We start from the raw sequence: 20406 nt of genomic DNA on the forward strand, positions 1-20406 counted from the left end.
TTTTTGTGAAAAATGTTACATAACAAACGTTTCTTTAAAAATAATTTTCGATAAGTTTTATTTCTTGAAAAATTTTGATAGGACTGATATTTAATGAGATAAATGAGTTTTAAAATTAAAATTACTGCCATCTAAGGCCGTATAATGAAATAAAAAACAAATGATTTGGTCTATAAGGGGCCTTGGACAGCAACAATCGAAAGCTATGAAAGATAGCCTACAGAGAATGTTTCTGTGTTTGTATGAAGTAATATCGGAAGCTAAATTAACCGATTTATATAATTAATTATTATTTCACCATTGGAAAGTGTAGATTCTCTAGATGGACATAATGCTATAATGTTATTACAGTTACTTCTGATATAATATTATGTAATATATAATATAATATAATATACTTACTTACAAATGGCTTTTAAGGAACCCGAAGGTTCATTGCCGCCCACACATAAGCCCGCCATCGGTCCCTATCCTGTGCAAGATTAAGCCAGTCTCTATCATCATACCCCACCTCCCTCAAATCCATTTTAATATTATCCTCCCATCTACGTCTCGGCCTCCCTAAAGGTCTTTTTCCCTCCGGTCTCCCAACTAACACTCTATATGCATTTCTGGATTCGCCCATACGTGCTACATGCCCTGCCCATCTCAAACGTCTGGATTTCAAGTTCCTAATTATGAATATAATATAATATAATATAATATAATATATGTAATGTAGTATTATATAATATAATTTAAGTTATTTGAAGGGTTCAGAACCATAGTGGGCCAAACGCCATTTACTGAATACGTAGAAAACAAGGGTTAAAATTAAGTTATTACCATAATTCAATGGAAACCTGTAACAAGTAAAATAAAATATACACATTAAATCTAAATGATGTCATTGTTCATTAAAGTATGGTTGCATATAATAAAAATTAGAAACATGTTAAAGGAATTGTCATTGCACCAAATGAGTGTCTCTGGACCAAAATGATCGCATTTTAATTATTTGGATGCAATTTAAATTAAGTAACATATTAAACGATTTATCCTTCTATGAAACACGAATGTTCCCTGGATCAAATGTCCTTTTTTAATTATGTAATTACTTTATATTTATTTCTAACGGGTACGGCTAGTGAATAAATAAATTTATTTTTCAATAAATTGTTTTTCTAACCCCCTGTGAGTTCTACTGCACAGGGATTCATGTTTTACCCCGAGGAGCGATTGAATTCAGCACTTCTTATTGGTTTGAAAGGCTCGTTAAGTGCTGAATATTGGTGTCGTCTTCGGTACCATTTAGCGAAGACGCCGACAAACGTAGTTGTTTGTTTTGGTGGTGCCGCACACGGTGCCATGCCGTAAGCTCCTGGATGCGCCTGGCAGATGTGTTATCGAGAGGAGAAACGCGTTCGAAAGCGCTACCAATCGGCAGAAGAACCGATTGCAACGCTCTTCCGCGTGAAAAAGTAGACCGCAGCAGTAAGCTAATTGTTGACAATTCCGAGACACGATTTGTCAAGTCGCAAAAGTTCTCTCCTAAGCGCGATGAATAGTGACATCCAACACATCTGTTTCTGTTCCGAGGCGGATCGAGTTTCTTCCTGAATGGTTCTCAGCTAAAAATATCCTAATGACTAGAACTCCGATGTTTAGGCATTTATAACAGTTAAAATAGGCAGGCAAAAAAGGCAATAAAACTTAAATAAGGCACAATAATCTTTGAAAAAAGCATTACTTACTTACTTACTGGCTTTCAAGGAACCCGGAGGTTCATTGCCGCCCTCACATAAGCCCGCCATCGGTCCCTATCCTGAGCAAGATTAATCCAGTCTCTATCACCATATCCCACCTCCTTCAAATCCATTTTAAGATTATTTTCCCAGCTACGTCTCGGCCTCCCTAAAGGTCTTTTTCCCTCCGGCCTCCCAATTAACATTCTATATGCATTTTTGGATTCGCCCATACGTGCTACATGCCCTGCCCATCTCAAACGTCTGGATTTAATGTTCCTAATTATATCAGGTGAAGAACACAATGCGTGCAGTTCTGCGTTGTGTAACTTTCTCCATTCTCCTGTAACTGCATCCCGCTTAGCCCCAAATATTTTCCTAAGAACCTTATTCTCAAACACCCTTAATCTCTGTTCCTATTTCAAAGTGAGAGTCCAAGTTTCACAACCATACAGAACAACTGGTAATATAACTTTTTTTTATATAAATTCTAACTTTCAGATTTTTTGACAACAGACTAGGTGACAAAAGCTTCTCAACCGAATAATAACAGGCATTTAACATATTTATTCTGCGTTTAATTTCCTCCTGAGTTTCATTTAAATATATAAGATAATGGTGAAAAGATAATAAATATAAATATAATAAAAATATAAGATAATAATAATAATAACAATACAGTAGTATTAATAATAAAATAGTGAAGTACAAAGCATACAATGTACAGAATATTTTTAGGTACACACAGTAAGGAAAATTATGATTATATATATATATATATATATATATATATATATATATATATATATATATATATATATATACATATATAGCTCAAGTTATCGCATACCATTATCGGGAAATATGAAAACAAGAAGATAAAATAAGTTAAATATCACTAGAATATAAAAAAATGTGAACACGTGGAAATATGCAATGCAACACTTGTCATAATAGTAAGTTAGTTTGGCAACTCGTCATAAGATAATTTTCTAACTTGGATCTGAAAGATTTCAAGGTTAGGCAGCCGTTGACTTCAGGCGGCAGAGAGTTCCAGTGACGAGAGATAGCAACAGTGAAAGATGAGGAATAAAGAGATGATGTGTGGAGTGGAATTTCTAGCGTGTTATCGCGTTCAATATTATGATAGCGAGAGAGAGTATGAAAGCGATCGAATAAATAAGAGGGGGATGAAGAGTGCGTAATTCGATATAAGAGAGAATGCGAATGCAGATTTTTCCTCTCATGTAACCTAAGCCATGATAACTTCCGCCACATTTAATACTATACATTTTTCAATGAAAAAATGCGAGGCCTGACCGGGCCTCGAATCCGGACCTCCTGTGTGACAAATCGGACGTATGAGCAACTCAGCTACCGCAGAAGACAAATATTTAAGGAAAGATTTTGACGTCGACATTATTCTCCTTATAGAATAACTGCATTATTCACCGTATTGTTGTAGTACGTGACACAACCTGGAAATCGAAATTTACACTACTGGATTTGTACCCATACACGCTGCTAAGTACTTGAACAGCTTAGGAAGACATGAGTAATTAGCAAAATTTGTTAAAACTTCAAAACAAAAATGTAACTAAAAATTACTGTAAGAGTTACGCAAATCAACTTTGACTGCCTGACGTGCCTTGAGCGAGTTTCATTGTTTGTTTGTTATGCCTGCGATTGTTTGTTTGTTATGCCTGCGGTGTGCTACTGCCGACCTTGGCGATGAGTGCAAGTCATCAGCCTCGCCGTGGACACGGAAGTCACCACAGCTGGACTGCGCAATTCTGACCAGGGGCGTGTTGAAGGAATTACATTCTGACTTCAGACACATGAGTCATGTGCCATTATCTCAATATAATTTCCTCAGTCACCAATTTTTGAGACCCGTGTTTTATTTCGCAATCTCCAAGTTAAACTCTGTCAATTAGGTACACATTTCTGTTAACTTTTTTTATTTGGTTATTTAACGACGCTGTATCAACTACGAGGTTACTTAGCGTCGATGAAATTTGTGATAGCGAGATGGTATTTGTCGAGATGATGCTGAGAATTCGCCATAGATTATCTGGCATTCACTTTATGGTTTGGGAAAACCTCGGACAAAACCCAACCAGGTAATCGGCCCAAGCGGGAATCAAACCCGCGCCCGAGCGCAACGTCAGACCGGCAGGCAAGCGCCTTAACCGACTGAGCCACGCCGGTGGCTCATATCTGTCAATGTTCATCTATTTTATATCCTATTACCGAATACAATCCAATGCGCTGTAGAGGAAAGTTGTTCTTGCCTTTCCCTTATTCTTCTTGTATTCCCCTTATCTTTATATGTCTTCCCCTTATTCTCTTCCTTGTGCTTCTTTTTTTCTCTTCATCGTTTTCTTATTCTCCTGGCATTCACTTGTTCTCTTGTTTTCCTCTTTGTTCTTGTTTTCCTCGTATTCCCCTTGTTCTCCTAGTAATATTCCCTTTTCTCTGTGTCGCCTCCTATTGTCCCCCTTGTTCTACGCTTATCCTCTTGTTCTCCTTGTATACTCCTTGCTCTTCTTGTCTTCCTCTTCTTCTTTTTGTGTACCCCTTGTTCTGCATGTATTCCTCTTGTGCTCGTCCCATTATTCTCCTTGTTTTCTCTTATTATTTTTGTATTTTCCTTGTTCTCCTTGTCCTCACTTTATTCTCTTCGTATTCCCTTCCTTCTTCTTGTCGTCTCCTTCTTTTTCTTGTATTCCTCTTATCCTTGTAGTCATATTGTTCTCCTAAGTCGTCTTCGAGAGCGTAGTAGATAAAGCGTTGGCCTTCTGTACTCATGGAACTCATGGATGCGGGTTCGATAAATGTTAAATGTTATGTTTTATTTAACGACGCTCGCAACTGCAGAGGTTATATCAGCGTCGCCGGTGTGCCGGAATTTTGTCCCGCAGGAGTTCTTTTACATGCCAGTAAATCTACTGACATGAGCCTGTCGCATTTAAGCACACTTAAATGCCATCGGCCTGGCCCGGGATCGAACCCGCAACGTTGGGCATAGAAGGCCAGCTGCGGGTTCGGTCCCGGCCCACGTCGATGGCGTTTAAATGTGACAGGCTCATGTCAGTAGATTTACTGGCATGTAAAAGAACTCCTGCGGGACAAAATTCCGGCACACCCGCGACGCTGATATTTAAATAAACCATAATTTTTTTGTTCTTCTAATGTTCTCATTTTTCTCGTATTTTCTCGTTCTACTTGTGTTCTCATTATTCCCCTTGTTCTCCCTTTATTCCTATTATTCTGCTTGTGTCCCCTTGTTATCGTCATAGTCCCATTATTCTCCTTGTATTCCCCTAGTCCTCCTTGTCTTCTTGTATTCTCTTTGTTCTCCTTGTAGCCTATTCCTTTTGTTCTCCTTATATTCCCCTCATTTGCCTTGTACTCCCTTGTTTTCATTATATTCTGCTTATTATCCTTGTATTCCCCTCATTCCCCTTCTGTTTTAGTTTGGAGTCATAGAAATAATAAAATTAATTTATGTGATTTCAAGCGCTGCTCATTCGGTCCTCAAATTTTGTTAATATTACTAAATCCTCTTTTTATATTGATTGTATTATTTTATTTCTAGATTGAAAATATGCTGTAATTATATTCCGTAATATTATTATATTAATAAAGGTTTTATAATAAACAATCACATGCTAGAAGCTTATGGACATACTGACGATACTATTTCAACTGTCATTTCTTCTCATACAGGAACAAACTCTTGAAAAAAAAATGTTCAGTCGATGGCGATTGGTTATGAAATGCAGTTCCGACTTGAAATTGACTTTTCGTCTGCGAAATTTGATGTCAGTGCTACCAATCGAAAAACGTATATGACAATGTAGAGCATTGCTGAAATTAACATGAGTTTTTATATAAAGATTGGTAATATTGTGACATGAGTAATATTGCGATAGTTCTTTTTGAGAATATATTACAATTTTACTGAGGGTGAGGAAGATCGATTTTTATGTCAACGTATTAAGGGAATGTTCGTGGATAAGTTTCTGCGCAAAATCGGTCCTTCTCTCGTTCAGTAAAATTGTATTAAATTCTCAAAAACAACTATCACAATATTACCAACCTTTACCCTACTCATACGTGTGTAACGTACTGTAACTTTTCATTCTGAAGAGGAATTTTAAAATGCTACATTCGTTCGGTTCACATTTCTGCACATTTAAAGGACAAATCTAAAGTTCTTTCAGTCATTTAAGATCATAGTTGGAAGTAAATCCCGAAAAGACTAAGTATATGATTATGTCGCGTGATCAGAATATTGTACGAAATGTAACCATAAAAGTTGGAGATTTATCCTTCGAAGAGGTGGAAAAATTCAAATATCTTGGAGCAACAGTAACAAATATAAATGACACTCGGGAGGAAGTTAAATGCAGAATAAATATGGGAAATGCCTGTTATTATTCGGTTGAGAAGCTTTTGTCTTCTAGTCTGCTGTCAAAAAATCTGAAAGTCAGAATTTATAAAACAGTTATATTACCGGTTGTTCTGTATGGCTCTGAAACTTGGACTCTCACTTTGAGAGAGGAACAGAGATTGAGGGTTTTTGAGAATAAGGTTTTTAGGAAAATATTTGGGGCTAAGAGCGATGAAGTTACAGGAGAATGGGGAAAGTTACACAACGCAGAGCTGCACGCATTGCATCCTTCACCTGACGTAATTAAGAACATTAAATCCAGACGTTTGAGATGGGCAGGGCATGTAGCACGTATGGTCGAATCCAGAAATGCATATAGAATGTTAGTTGGGAGGCCAGAGGGGAAAAGACCTTTGGGGAGGCCGAGACGTAGATGGGAGGATAATATTAAAATGGATTTGAGGGAGGTGGGATATGATGATAGAGACTGGATTAATCTTGCACAGGATAGGGACCGATGGCGGGTTTATGTGAGGTTGGCAATGAACCTCCTGGTTCCTTAAAAGCCAGTAAGTAAGTAAGTAAGTAAGTATATATATATAACAAATGTATAATTGTTGTTAGCTGGAGCATAACAAGAAAAAGGATGTTATTTTGTTCGCCAGTACAATTTTCTCAAATGGAGTTACGAGGTTTTTAAAGTAAGTAAAAAATATGATACCTGTTTCGCTGACGTGGAAATGTTCTGGAGGTTTAATATTGTTGTAGTTCATTTCCATTTAATTTCACTGCTTGTAAAGGAAGAGGTGCTCGTCAATTATAACACAGTGCAATAAAAAGGTAAGACATTTATTTTACAGTAATTGTACAGAATACAAAATCATTAAATATTCTCAGTATAATTTATTTAAAGTCAGTAACACCGTTGTGTAAGTTTCTTTGTTTGTTCTGGTTTTCGTAAAATCTCTAATCTTCGCTCTATTCTCTATCAATAGTAGGGATAATATAGTATGATTTAAGACTTTACGCTGTACAGTCTTATAAAAAAGTTTTGTCGCACAGATAGTTTGTAAGTCCCAGAAAGGAGGCACTGCGCATGATCAGAGGACGAGCGACCTGGTTTACAAGAGAACGACTAGTTCAGGTAATAAAATTAGTTTTGATGAAGAATGAGTGGAACAGGGAAAAAAATTCTCTCCAGCACAGGAATTTGAACTCGAGTTTTTAGCTCTACGTGCTGACGCTCTATCCACTAAGCCACACCGGATTCCCATTCCGATATCGGATTGAATCCAGAATTAGTTTTGTTTCGTTGTATGTCTGATCATACGCACTGTCTGCTTTCTGAAACTTATAAAGCATCATTGCGGCAAAACTTTTTTTTTAAGACGGTACATCGTGGTGAAGGATATTAGGGTCTTTGCACTATGACATAGCTGTAGAGATATGCGACGTTTCTGAGCTTATTTTTCATTGAATAAGGGAATCCGCTTGTTGACTCTGTTGCTAAGAGTTACAGATATTCTCCAGAACATTGCGTGTGTCTACATGACAAAATACAAATACCATAAAATCTTTCATAAGGATAAGTACAGTTAAAATTCTAAAGAAGTTCGTATTTACATGATAAAATATTGCTACAAGTTTGAAATATTAATCCGTGTTTTAATCTACATTACTTAAAACTTGTTGAATATGAGGATCTAAGTTTGTCTTTGCTCTACTGAGAAGTTCATTGACGTTTGTTTAAAATTAGCAGTCATTTTGTTTCATAGTGTTAATCAATATTGAAACTTAAATGAGTGAAATACTGCAGCATAATGTTTAATGAAGAACACTGACTAAATGTCGCTGTCCAGTAAAATCTAGACTCTGGATACAAATTCAAAGCATTCTGTTCATTACACCATAAATTGTCTAGGACAGATATCACAAAGTGAAGCTTCCAAATTACAATGCCCCTTGCGACAGCAGATTCCTTTTCAGTGTTCCCTTATAGGAAAAATCCACTGAAATTGGTAGATCACTTTGTCGTCTTCGATATTAGGGGTCTACCCATGGTGCAAGATAAGATGTGATTCCACATTATACAGGGAGTTCAATTTTAAAATAGGACCCGCCATGCACAACTATAGCATACGTTGGAAATTTGTCCACAATTGATTGTCGCTTGATTACTAATTACGATGCATACTTGGCTAACCAGAAAGACAGGCTACGGCGGGAATCGGAGACACTTGATTATCATGGTCTAGTCATGGCCATCGTGACAACTAGCCTAATATAAATACATGTTCAAAGTCCTAAAAAAAAAAAAAAAACTCGTGTTAAACGTGCATTTATATATAAACTTGTTCAATGTTGGCCATGTCAAGACTAAGAATGTGACGTTGGGCCATAGCCTTTCTTTCTCGTGGTGCATACATGTAAAGTGGGAGTATAATATAATATAATATTAGTACATTATGCAACGAGCCTATAATGGTAGTAATTAAGACTACGAGCGTCTTAATTACCATTATAGGCAAGTTTCATACGACATTTTATGCTCGACCATATCTCTAACTTGAAATTATTCATAAGTATTCATGTTATTCTTATCTGACTGGGGACGGAACTGACCTTGTGCAATATCTCGTGAATTGTGAGATGTGCGCAGACGCGAAAGTATTGATTTTTTCCGAGAAAGAAATGTCATTGACCTTGATATAATCTAGAGAGTAAAATAAATATTAATCTTGGTATAACCTTGAAATTGATTTAGACATTGAAAAACCAGATGACAAATTGAATTTATTTGAATATTACTTACAATTAACGCTAATTATTACAGTAACAGAACATAACCTTCTGCGACAGTATTGAATTTCCAGCCTCCGTGACGTTTCTCTAGCTGTCTTTCGATTGCATATCCGAGAATAATCGATACTTGCGCTTTCATATTGCTACAATGGTGTTTTCTGATTGGTGGAACACCTGAACTTTAACGAATAGGTGTACTTTAATGAGGTCCATTAGAGGGCTGCTACCAGGTGTATAATTACTACATTTCGGCATGGTTGAGCATAAAATATAATATAATATAATATAATATAATATAATACTACCAACAAAATAAATAGTTTATGTTATGTACTCCTGTAAGTATGTGCGGCCTTCTTCTAAATTGAACGCATTTTACTTAATTGCATATCGTCCTTCTTCCTGCAATAACTCGTATGTGACATTTATCGATTTTCAGATTATTGCTCTTAAACAGTGATACAGCAAATAATAAAATCTCCTAAGTGTAATTATCTTTCTTTGTTTCGAAAATGTAAGAATTCACAGTCTCCTATGTACGGCTGCCATAGGATGAATAAATGTGTTTTTTCTTCCTACTGAAAAATGTTATATTTTGCACATAGGAGTTATTGCAGGAACAACGACGATATTCTTTGTGGTGCGTCATAGAATGTTATTATACGTTGCACTTGAATGACAGTGATGGTAATCCATGGGGGAGTGGTGGAATACCGATAATAGTCTGCGAAGATCTGTGTCAAACACCGTTGTTGTCCACTACAACTTCTAGGTTTACTTGTACTCATCGGTTTTTAACTCTTGTCTCCTACTTGGAATGACAATGCTTTAGTCCTATTAAAGTTGTGAAAGTATTCTTTCTCTCATCGACTCAGTCTTAAATTCATGCCAAGTGAAGAAATTGCTTAAATGTTTATTTAAAAAACATTTACAAATATACAGGGTGATTTTTATAGAACCGAATCCAATAGATTAGTTTTAAAAAATGGAAAAAATAACACGGATTCATTTCGAATCACTTTTAAAATCAAGAACATTTAACGTCACCGTACGCACATTACCAGAAGATGACAATAACATTTCGCCAACAATTAAAGAAATCAAAGACAATAAAGATGACGTATTCGGTTGGAGAACGCGTGTTTATTGTGCGTTCTTATTCGATTACAGAATTTTTGCTTGAAACTCAACGACAGTTTGGAATGAAGTTTGGAGGGCAGCAATATGAAATACACAGATCTCAATTACACCAAGGGAAAGTGGGACTTATTTGGTTTAAACTTTATCGAGCCAATTTTTCCGTGACACTGTTGACACTAATGTATACAAGAACATATTCACAGAGTTTCAGTCGCAACTTGATGACTTGGAACTAACGCAAATATATTTTCATCAAGATAAGACGATCTTCCGTACATTTGAAGTATCAATGAAAACAATATCCAGTCATTTTGAGAACGGATTGATCTTTGCTAGTCTGTGGCCACCACGTTCACCCGATATTACCAGTCTTGATCTTTTCTTGTAATTCTATCTTAATGTTAGTGTTTTCCGTGACGGGCTTCAAACCCTGAAACCACTGGAGGACAACATCTCTAGGGAAATCAGGAATACTGTCGCTGTGATGTTAGCTTTGTAAAAGAAAACATGAAGCACCGCGTCGAATTATGTCTAGCGGAGAACTGTGGTCACTTCCAGCACCTGATATGATGTGCATATGTTTCACATGAATGAAAGTAGGGCTTAATTCTCCTGCGAATTTTAACGTTTTGTTTCATTTTTTTGTGAATTATAGGCACATTTTTGATTCGGTTGTATAGAAATCACTCTGTATTTTGTAACGGTTCTATTGCCCATACTTTGCATTAAGGGTATAGTAACCTTAATTTATGACTTAATCTCGTCATATCGTCTTCCCACAGTTTCGCCACAATATGAAAGTCTCAGGTCTGTCTCAAATACGTTTTCAGTTCACGCAGATCTCCTGGCATCGCTCGGCGTCCTTCTCCGCTTGCCACCACCATCCTCGTCGACGTAGTAATATTTTCTTTCGCCAGGATGCTTCACGATACGTCCAGTACTCCCTTTCTTTGAGTTCTTTCTAGTCTTCGGCTGAACTGTGACATCTTCGTAGTCTTCATCTGGTTCCAAACTCGTGGCAGTGTCGTCCACTTCTCTTCCTTTCTCTGTGTCTAACCTGGAATCTTCTGCTATATCCTCCTCTAGAATTTCTTCCTTTTCATTTCGGCGTGCGTTTACTTTTGTACTTGTGTCTTTGAATTTGTTTCTATGCGTATTCTTATATTTCTGTATTCTGTGCTGAGATTTTCCAGAGAGTCTGTCAAGCTCATACGCGTCTCCTTCTGTTTCAATATCTTCATCATCTTTATTTAAATCGCGCTCCTCAACGCCTTTTGTGCTTCTAATTCTCTCAGTACGTCTACCTTTTTCTTCGTTATTTCCCTTTAGGTCTTGTTGAATTTCCGACTCGTCCTTGGGATGAAATTTTCTCGCGGATAATTGTTTATTGCTTGTATTACCATATTTCTCAGGTTTATTGTCAGAATCACTTGCAATGGAATCGTCATTATCGTGTTTTTCCTCTGCAGGATTCCTTTGATTTTTCCTGTCAAACTTATTTCTATTATTTTTGCTTTTGTTTGACGAATTTTTATTTTTGGTACCTGAAATATTCTTAGAATCAATACTACCATTTGTTCTATCTGATTCTGTTATTCGTTTAGTATTGGAACCGGACTTTTTTCTGGAGTGACTTCGAAGCTTTGGTTCTTCTTTTAAGACTTCCTCCTGTTTCGCATTTTCTTCAGGCACATAATCGCTCTCAGTCTGTGATGTTACATCTTCTGAATCGTCAGAATAACTCGGAATCCATTCACCGATGCCTGTCTTCTGATTCACTACGTATGTTAAAACTTTAGCACCTGTTTTCTCCTCTCTTGTCTCGTCTATTTCAATACTCGCAGGTGTTGATTGCAAAGGTCTCTGAATGTAAAAGCCTTTCACTCCATTCTTTGTTACAACCTTCGTTGGTGTTTCAGTACTGGTAGGCTCTTCGATTTTTTCAAGCTTGAATTTATTACTCTTCTGATTCTGGAATGAATTTTCCACACTTGGTTCTGACTTGTCGTGTAAGTGTTTAGACGTGTCAGAGCTGTAACTTTCCCTGCTTTCTTTATTACTTCTTGAAGGATGAGTGTAATAGTTACGAGGAAGATGATCCTCTTCGTGGAAGATGTAGTAGCCTGGTTTGGAATTCCAATTCTCCTCATCGTGGAATCTCTCTCCGCCGGGCAATCGGTTTCCTGGATATTTCAAGTGTTTTGTTTCGTAGTTGTATGACTCGAATGGTTCATAGATGTCATCCTCATAGTCTTCTTCACTGATATCTCTTGCTACCTTTTCTCGCGATTCGTCACCTTCTTCCAGCTCGAGTGCATCTAATTCGGATTCTCTTTCCATCTCTCGTGCTAGTTCGTCTTCAGGGAAATAAGTAGTTGTGAAAATCTCTTCCTTTGTCACTCGGCGATGTTCTATGGCCTGCAGACGTCTCGGTATTGCTGTTGTATTTTCAGGCACAGTTTTTGTGTCATTGAAGTCTGTGACTTCTGTGGTAACTGAAGTTACTGGCACTGTATTTTCAGATTTCTCTCTTCCCTTTCTTCTTGATCTCAGTTCTTTCGTAGATGGTGTTGAGTTATTTGTTGTTGGTGGTACTTTCTCTGTGTCCTTTATCTTAATAGGAATTCTTTTTCTGCTTCTAGATGTATTTTCTTTCACATTGGAATTTCCTGACACTTCTGTGTCTTGCTTCCTTGCATTTGATCTTGATAGATTGTTTCTTCGTCTAGGTGAAATGGTCCTCGGTGTTGTGTTTACGGCTTTTTCTGTTACTTCATCCGACTTTTCTGTTTTTGTGAGGTGACTCTCTTTTACTTTCCTGCTAGTATCATTTGCGTTTGATTCCTGCTTCAACTTCAGTTGCTTTCCTCTATTTTGCCTGGCCAGGAAAGCTGCCGATTGTGTCCTCCTTGAAGAATTTTCTTGAGTATTGCTGTTTGCGGATCTTCTTCTTGCTGAAGGTTTATCCGGAGGTTTGATGGTACTAGTAACAAGTTCAGGAACAACCTTTGAGTTTAGAATAGGAATGACACGTGCCTTTTGAAAGTTCTTTGTCGATGAAGATATTTTTGAAACTGGTTTATTCGTTTTTTCATCGTCGTCACTCTTAGGAGTTGATGGTTTTGTTGTGGACTCTGTTATGGCTGTGGTTGACGCTGTTGTGTTCTCTGTTTCCGATGTCAGTGTAGTTTCTTCTGCGTTGTATCTTGAGCTATAACTCGGATTATGGCGACTCATGAAATTTCCAAGTATTCTATTAATCTGTTCCGCACTCATTATTGTATCCGGATATTTGGATTTGAATTTACTTAAATTATCATTCAGCTTTGACGAGTCTTCCGATGTATTGCTAGACTCTTCATTGTTTTCAAATCCTTTAGAGCTCAATTTTATCAAATGTTTCGATTTTATCACTTCCGCTTCATCTGCTATCTCATCATGAGGTGTCTCTTCATAGTCTGGATATTCATACGACGGATTTTTCTGTTTCTCCTTTTGATGATGGTCACAACCATTTTCACTTTCTTCACAAGACTTTATCGTTTTGCTTCTTGACGGTTTGGCATGAATTTTCCTGAGTTTTTTACTGTCTGTTGATTTTGAGTTGCTTTCTCTTGAGGCATACTGATTATCATTTTTATTTCTTTCACGAGATACACTGGTCTGACTCCTTCTACGGGTATCTTCTCTGCTACTCTCTTCTCTGTTGTAATATCTCGGCTCACCTCTTCTGCTGTCAGTTTCTGCAATGCGTTGATGTGGCTTTACGTTTACTTTCTTCTGAGGTTTAATTCTGGGAGTAGAAGGTTTGACTTCGGACACTGGTTCTGGCAAGTCGTGAGTTATGTCATATTCCACTGTTGCTGGATAGTCAGAATATTCTTGTACATCTTCGTATTCTTGTCTTCTCTGATTTTGTTTTCGAGATTTGCTTCTTCTAGGATTGACTACTGTGTCATAATCATAATAAAGATATTCTCCTTCATCGTCATTATCGGCTCTTCTCTGAACGTTATCCAATGAATTTCTCACTCTCCCCACTTGCTTTTTGCGACCGTTGGTCTTGCTGCGAGAATTTTGTTTCTTCGTCGTTGTTCTGCGTGCTGCATTCCTAGATCTTTCCACCTGGAAGGAATGAGATTCATCATCTACAGCACTACGTTTCTGTCTCTGACTTTTACTGTTTTCTCCAATTGGCCGAACCTTCGTCCTCGAAGTACTAGCTTCAGGTTTTGAAGACTCTTCAGCAACCATAACGTCAACATTAGATTCAGCCTGTAAGCCATGCCCAAGATGACCGTTTATCTGAGGTCTTTTCACGACTGTGCTTGCTGCTAACTCGTTTTCGTGATCAGAGACATATGCGTTATCCCGTACATTGTAATTCTGTATTGGAGGAGGCATCATTCCTTGAATATTCCTATAGTTGTATAGTATTTTAGGCCTTCTTCGGGGCACCACAGGAACTGGATCTTCGGTCAACAGTGAGAGAATGGATGTGGGGTAAAAATTTGGTGTCTTTTTAACTGTCTTGATCACAATGTAAGGTTTTGATGGTACCGGAGGTGGTAGCATGCCGAAAATTATTTCTGGTTTCGGGGGTTGCCTGTATGTGTTTCCAGATTCTTCTGAAGAAGTGTGTTCAGAATGAAGGCCAGCTTGTACAGTTGTTTCTTCCGGTTCCCTTGTGTTATACCTGATTGTCTCGTGGGTGATATTCTTGAATCTGTTACTTGGTATAGATACATAGTTATCACTGAAGTATCCTGTACTCGGGGGACTTTCTACTTCAGGTTGTGATGTTTGGGCAAATTCATCTTCGTCTTCATGAGAATTAGATTTGGAAGCAGTTTCTAAGTTATACTGCCCACCAATAGGCACGAAATGCCTATTATCTCTTTCGCTGTGATCATCATGTAGTTCTGAAAATTGCTTTGTTCTCGTCTTTATGCGCTCTGGAAGTGGTTCGGAATATGCAGGAAGATTATTTAAATCACCTATATTTCGGATGTGTTCCATAATGTCTGCGTAGAACCTTAAAGCGTCAGGATCTTCAGCAGTGGTTTCAGATTTCTCGGAGCTTGCATGCTGAGGAAGACTCACTGTTGCCTCCTTGAAGAAAGGGTTGTCCAGAGGTTCACTACCGAAATATTTTGTACGCATGCAATCTATCGTGTCTCCCAGACCTTTCAAACGAGGCAACTTTGGTCTTGGTTTCTTGTTCCATTCTCCATCTTTCGTTCGTTTGGGTACGACATCTTGAGGACCTGACACTTCTGGACAGTACACATTCTCTCTAGACTCATAAAATTCCATCCCCCCTTCTGTCTTCCTTGGTATCGACTTGGGATTGATAGCATATCTTAATGGTGAGTACGGAGAAAGAGCATCGGAAGGAGGAGATTTATAAAATGGATACTTTTTAGTGTTTACAGTGGGCTTATGTACAATTCCTCTCTCTGCGTTGTGCAAAGCTTCTTTCCATTCATTTACGTTCTTTTGAAGCTCCCTTTCTTTCTCTTCATCTAATTGTTTTTCCTCTTCTTCTAAACGAAGATCTTCTTCGTTCGCAGAGAGATACTGAGGTGTTCCATAGCTCTCTTCATCTGTTCTTCGTATTGTTCTAACATGTTCATTTCTGTTCCCGCCATCGTTTGACTTTTTACCATTCCTCTTATCTCGAGAAACTTCCAGACTTGTTTGGGAAGGAGGTTTTACGTGGTGACTTTCATTAACCATAGATTCAGTAGCAATGACGTCTCCTATATCTTCTGACGTAAGATTCTGAGTTATCACAGACGTTTCATTTACGTGGCTATCATCAGAGACCCTCCCATCTTGAACATGGCTTGATATCGTTTCTTCTACTCCATCACTTTGTGCCGGCTGGTTTTTCTTATTTCTCAGTTCTTGGTATTTCTCTATGTAAGGCTTTGTGTGTGTGTTCACAGTGCTCTGGGGCTTTTCTTTTGGTCGAGGGATTACTTTCGGTGGTGGACTTTCTTTTCTAGGATCATGAAATTGCTTGCCTCTTTTCGAGTATTGTGCTAATGTCAACGCTTCAATAAATTTTGCCCATAGCGGCAATTGATCATCGCTTTTGGTGAGCGATTTAGTTTTTGAATTTACGTTCGGTGCGTTGTTTAATGCTTTCTCAAATATAAACAAGTCTTTGTTTGCAATAGTCCCATTTTCAATATCGAGAGAAATTATTGGGTTTTGTTTCTCATCAAAATTTCTGAATTTTCGAATGTCTTTATATTTGCTTGTGTATTTCTGCGAATTTTTCGTCTTGTTTGGTGCCATCAAAATTTCTACTTTTGAAAGTTCATCTTTTCTTTCTTGTGGTAATGCTTCTGTAACTAATTCAGTACCTGAATTGTCTCTAAATTCAGTGCTATCCTGAATTTGATGAGAGGTAAAATTTTGAACGGACAGTTTTCTGTGTCTGTCGTGAATAACTTCTACTGGGAAGTGTGTTTGCTCTACGTGTTGGATTTCTTCTAGAGGTATACTTGGATGTTTTCTTTGATAAACTGAATCCGAAAATTTTCTAGCATTCTTCACGTCACTTATGCTGCTTGAACTACTGCCTATTTTACTGATATCAACATCATCTTTCAACTGCTTTGTGGGTAAGGAAGGCTGTTCGTGCTGCGGCGGCGGCGGCGGCGGCGTTAAGAGTTGTCTAAGAGATTCCCTTGCATTTTCATCTCCGTCGGTATGAATTCGTCTTATTTTTGTGTGTACAGAGGTCTGGTACTCGTTATTTAACGGCGTTCCATACAAATGTTTTCTGAGTTCATCGTAACTGGTCTTTGAACTTTCTTCACTAATTGAGCTTTCAGCAGGTAAATCAAGGAATGGGAATGCCTGGTCCTGAAGGGATAATTTGTATTTAGGTTGACTTTCAATGTTTGCACTCTTATCAGGTGCAGGTTGTTTTACTTTTACATCTGATAACAGCATTGGTTTCCATGAATCACTTTCTACTTGTGCTGCACCAGAATTTGTATCTTGTCTTATATGCTGATCAACGCCAGTTGTAAAGGATTGCCCTTGAAAATTCGGTACGTCTGTTGAATATTTCGTATTTGAAAGTGGTTGACCTTTCACATTTGGTATACTTATTAAGTTATTTACACTTTTGAATGTTTGACTTCGAATATTTGGTACATTTATTTGATCATTTGCACTTGTAGGTGGTTGATTTTTTAAATTCAGAATATTTATTGGTTGTTGTACATGTGCAAATGCTTGCGTTTGGACATTAGGCATATTTATTGTGGATTTTGTATTTGTAAATACTCCACTCTGTATATTTGGCAATTTCATTGAATCTGTTACACTTGTGAAAATCTGACCTTGCAATTTTGGTACATATATTGGTATTGGATATTTTGTAGTTTTAACTTCTTGGCTTTCCTGATTTGACACTAATGCTGGTTCCCCTGCATTTTCAAATGTTTGACCTTGCAGAGTTGACACAATTGTTGGTTGGCCTTGCAGATTCGACACAATTGTGGGATGCGACGCAGTTATAAATGCTTGATTTTGCAGATGTGATTGAATTGCTGGATCAAGTGCAGTTTGAAGTGGTTGAACTTGGAACTTTGGTACATTTATTGAGTACTGTACAGGTATAAATGCTTGATTTTGCAGATTTAAACCAATTGTTGGACCTGGTGCACTTGCAAATTGTTGAATTTGCGGATTAGGTAGATGTAGTGCATGCTGTGTAGGTATAAATGCTTGGCCTTCTAAATTTGATCCGATTGTTGTATCTGATGCACCTGACAATGACTGACCTTGAAGATTAGGTATACTTAATGGATCACTTTCACCGCTAGCATCCTCAACTGTAGCTTCGGGTGGTGGTGTTGTTTTCTGAACAGGCTTCCAGGCGTTTGGAGCAGCTACAATTATTCCTAATCCCGGTAAAATGACAGCGCCATCCGGCTTATTGTCCTTGTGGGTGACTGTTCCTCCAGGGTGTTGGATGGTGTGAGAGTAGCTCGCCATGAGTTTTACAGGAGCTGTGTCCTCGCCCTGATCCTCCACGAACATCAGTTTCTTCTCGTCGGTGGTGACCTTATGACTCTTCCACGTGTTCAGCGGCGGTGAGGTCTTCACATTGACCTGCTCTCCAGACTCCGCATCAACCAGCTTCTGCTCTTGGCTGGAGCCTTGAGTCTCGGAATCCTCGTCGCTGCTCTTCGTGTTTTTGGGTCTGGTCTTGGAACCTTCATGGTGGTCGTAACCTTCTTGATTCTCTCCTTCCTTGGCGAATCCTCCGTGATCGTATGCAGAGTCCTCGTAGCCTTCTTCAGAGTACACCTCGCTGATCTTCTTGCTGGACACCACTTCTCGCAGTCTGGGTGCGTTGGCTATTTCCTCGGCAGTGGTAGCCGAGGCCAGGGCATCACTTCTAGGCAGGTGCTTCACTGTGTGACTCCGACGAACCTGCAACAATAGAGTCAGCATGTCTCAATTTCACAAAAAAATTGTACGTCTTAAGAAGATACAGTATTGGTGATTGGTAATCTATGTATATGGAGATCGGGAAAATTTTATTTTATTAATTTTTTTAAATTTTTTTAAGTTGGTTATTTAACGACGCTGATCAACTACGAGGTTATTTAGCGTTGATGATATTGGTGATATCGAGATGATATTTGGCGAGATGAGGCCGAGGATTCGCCATAGATTGCCTGGAATTTACCTTACGGTTGGGGAAAACCTCGGAGAAAACCCAACCAGGTAATCAGCCCAAGCGGGGATCGAACCCGCGCCCGAGCGCAACTTCAGACCGGCAGGCAAGCCCCTTAACCAACTAAACCATGCCGGGAGATCGGGAAAATCACGATATAATAGATATGGAATAGATTTTCACTAATCTTTACGAATTAAGTGATTCTGATTAATAGCGGATAAAACAATCGAGACAAATCGCGAAGTAGAGTTCTAATAGTGAAATATTGACACATTCGCGAATTATTACTATTGCGTCGTTTTATAGCAAATTTCATAATATTTTTTTTTCGGATTTCTTTTTCATTTGAATTTGTAATATATCGTCGTTGTTCCTGCAATAACTCCTATGTGACATATTTATCGATTTTCAGATTTTGCTCTATTAAATAACTTAAATAGTGATACAGCAAATAATAAAATCTCCTATATGTAATTATATTTCTTTCTTTCGAAAATGTAAGAATTAACGATCTCCTATGTACCACTGCCATAGAATGAATAAATGTGTTTTTTTCTTCTTAATGAAAAAAATTGATATTTTGCACATAGGAGTTACTGCAGGAACAACGACGATATCCAAGTAGACTACATTGCATGATATTTCAGGTGTTCTGATTACATTATTGAACTCAAAAGACGGAGAATTCAATATTTCACTAATAATTTGAAAGTGTTAATTTGACGGCTGCAAGTTTTTTTTTTTTTTTTTTTTTTTTTTTTCATTTTTAATGAATGTGTGTTAAATACAGTCTCAGTCCAACAAATATTGTCTTCGGAATATGTATGATAAGAACTTTCTTGTGTTAAATTTTAACGTACCTTGTTAACATGTTTCGACCTATTTTCGGTCATCTTCGGAATTGAATTCCGAAGATGACCGAAAATAGGTCGTAACATGTTAACAAGGTACGTTAAAATTTAACACAAGAAAGTTCTTATCATACATATTCCGAAGTGATGCAGTGTTAAAAGTTGTGTAATCAAGATGTAAAATATTGTCTATTGACCATACCGCACCTTTACCAGAATCCAACGAACCTTTAATGTTAATTATTTGGAAAGTGATATTCATACTGAGTTAATAGACTATTCCAGTTCTAAAATAATTGTATTTTCCAAAATTTCCATTACTCTCCGCCAAAAGTACAAATCAATCTCCAACAATCTCCGCCGACACCAATATTAAAGAAAAAAAATTAATCTCCATAAATACCTGCCCCTCTGTATAGACTATACTTTATATTGTCATCAAATGCTTACATGTTAATGGTGACCCTCACATTTCTCTATTTTTTGTCTCTATCCAAACACTGAAATAATTATATGGACTTCGCACTCCAAACACTGAAAATGTATTAACATGTCGCAAAACAATCACTGAATTAATTACAAGTATATTTCTACACTAACATTTTTTTTAAATAAGCACTAGAATGATGCCATTTCTAATTGAAAATAAATCATACAAATTCGCTCACTATTTGAGGATACATGATGTCTTACCAACACGAAGTAGGCTATACAGAATTCATATGGTTAACTCTAGTACTTGTCAGATATGTGACAGAGAAGACACTGTCCAGCAAC

The 20406-nt window shown here is 37.7% G+C and overlaps 1 protein-coding gene across 1 annotated transcript in view; it reads right to left on the reverse strand.

Annotated features, from left to right (window-relative positions):
- Positions 1 to 6956: 6956 nt before the first annotated feature.
- Positions 6957 to 20406, reverse strand: part of LOC138702908 (uncharacterized) — a 38289-nt gene continuing 24839 nt past the window's right edge. The window contains exon 2 of the mRNA XM_069830305.1: positions 6957 to 18528. Within this exon, the coding sequence (XP_069686406.1) occupies positions 10897 to 18528 (7632 nt within the window). The 3' untranslated portion in view covers positions 6957 to 10896. The remainder of the gene's footprint in view (positions 18529 to 20406) is intronic.

Source organism: Periplaneta americana, chromosome 7 (assembly GCF_040183065.1).
Source record: "Periplaneta americana isolate PAMFEO1 chromosome 7, P.americana_PAMFEO1_priV1, whole genome shotgun sequence".
Taxonomy (NCBI): domain Eukaryota; kingdom Metazoa; phylum Arthropoda; class Insecta; order Blattodea; family Blattidae; genus Periplaneta; species Periplaneta americana.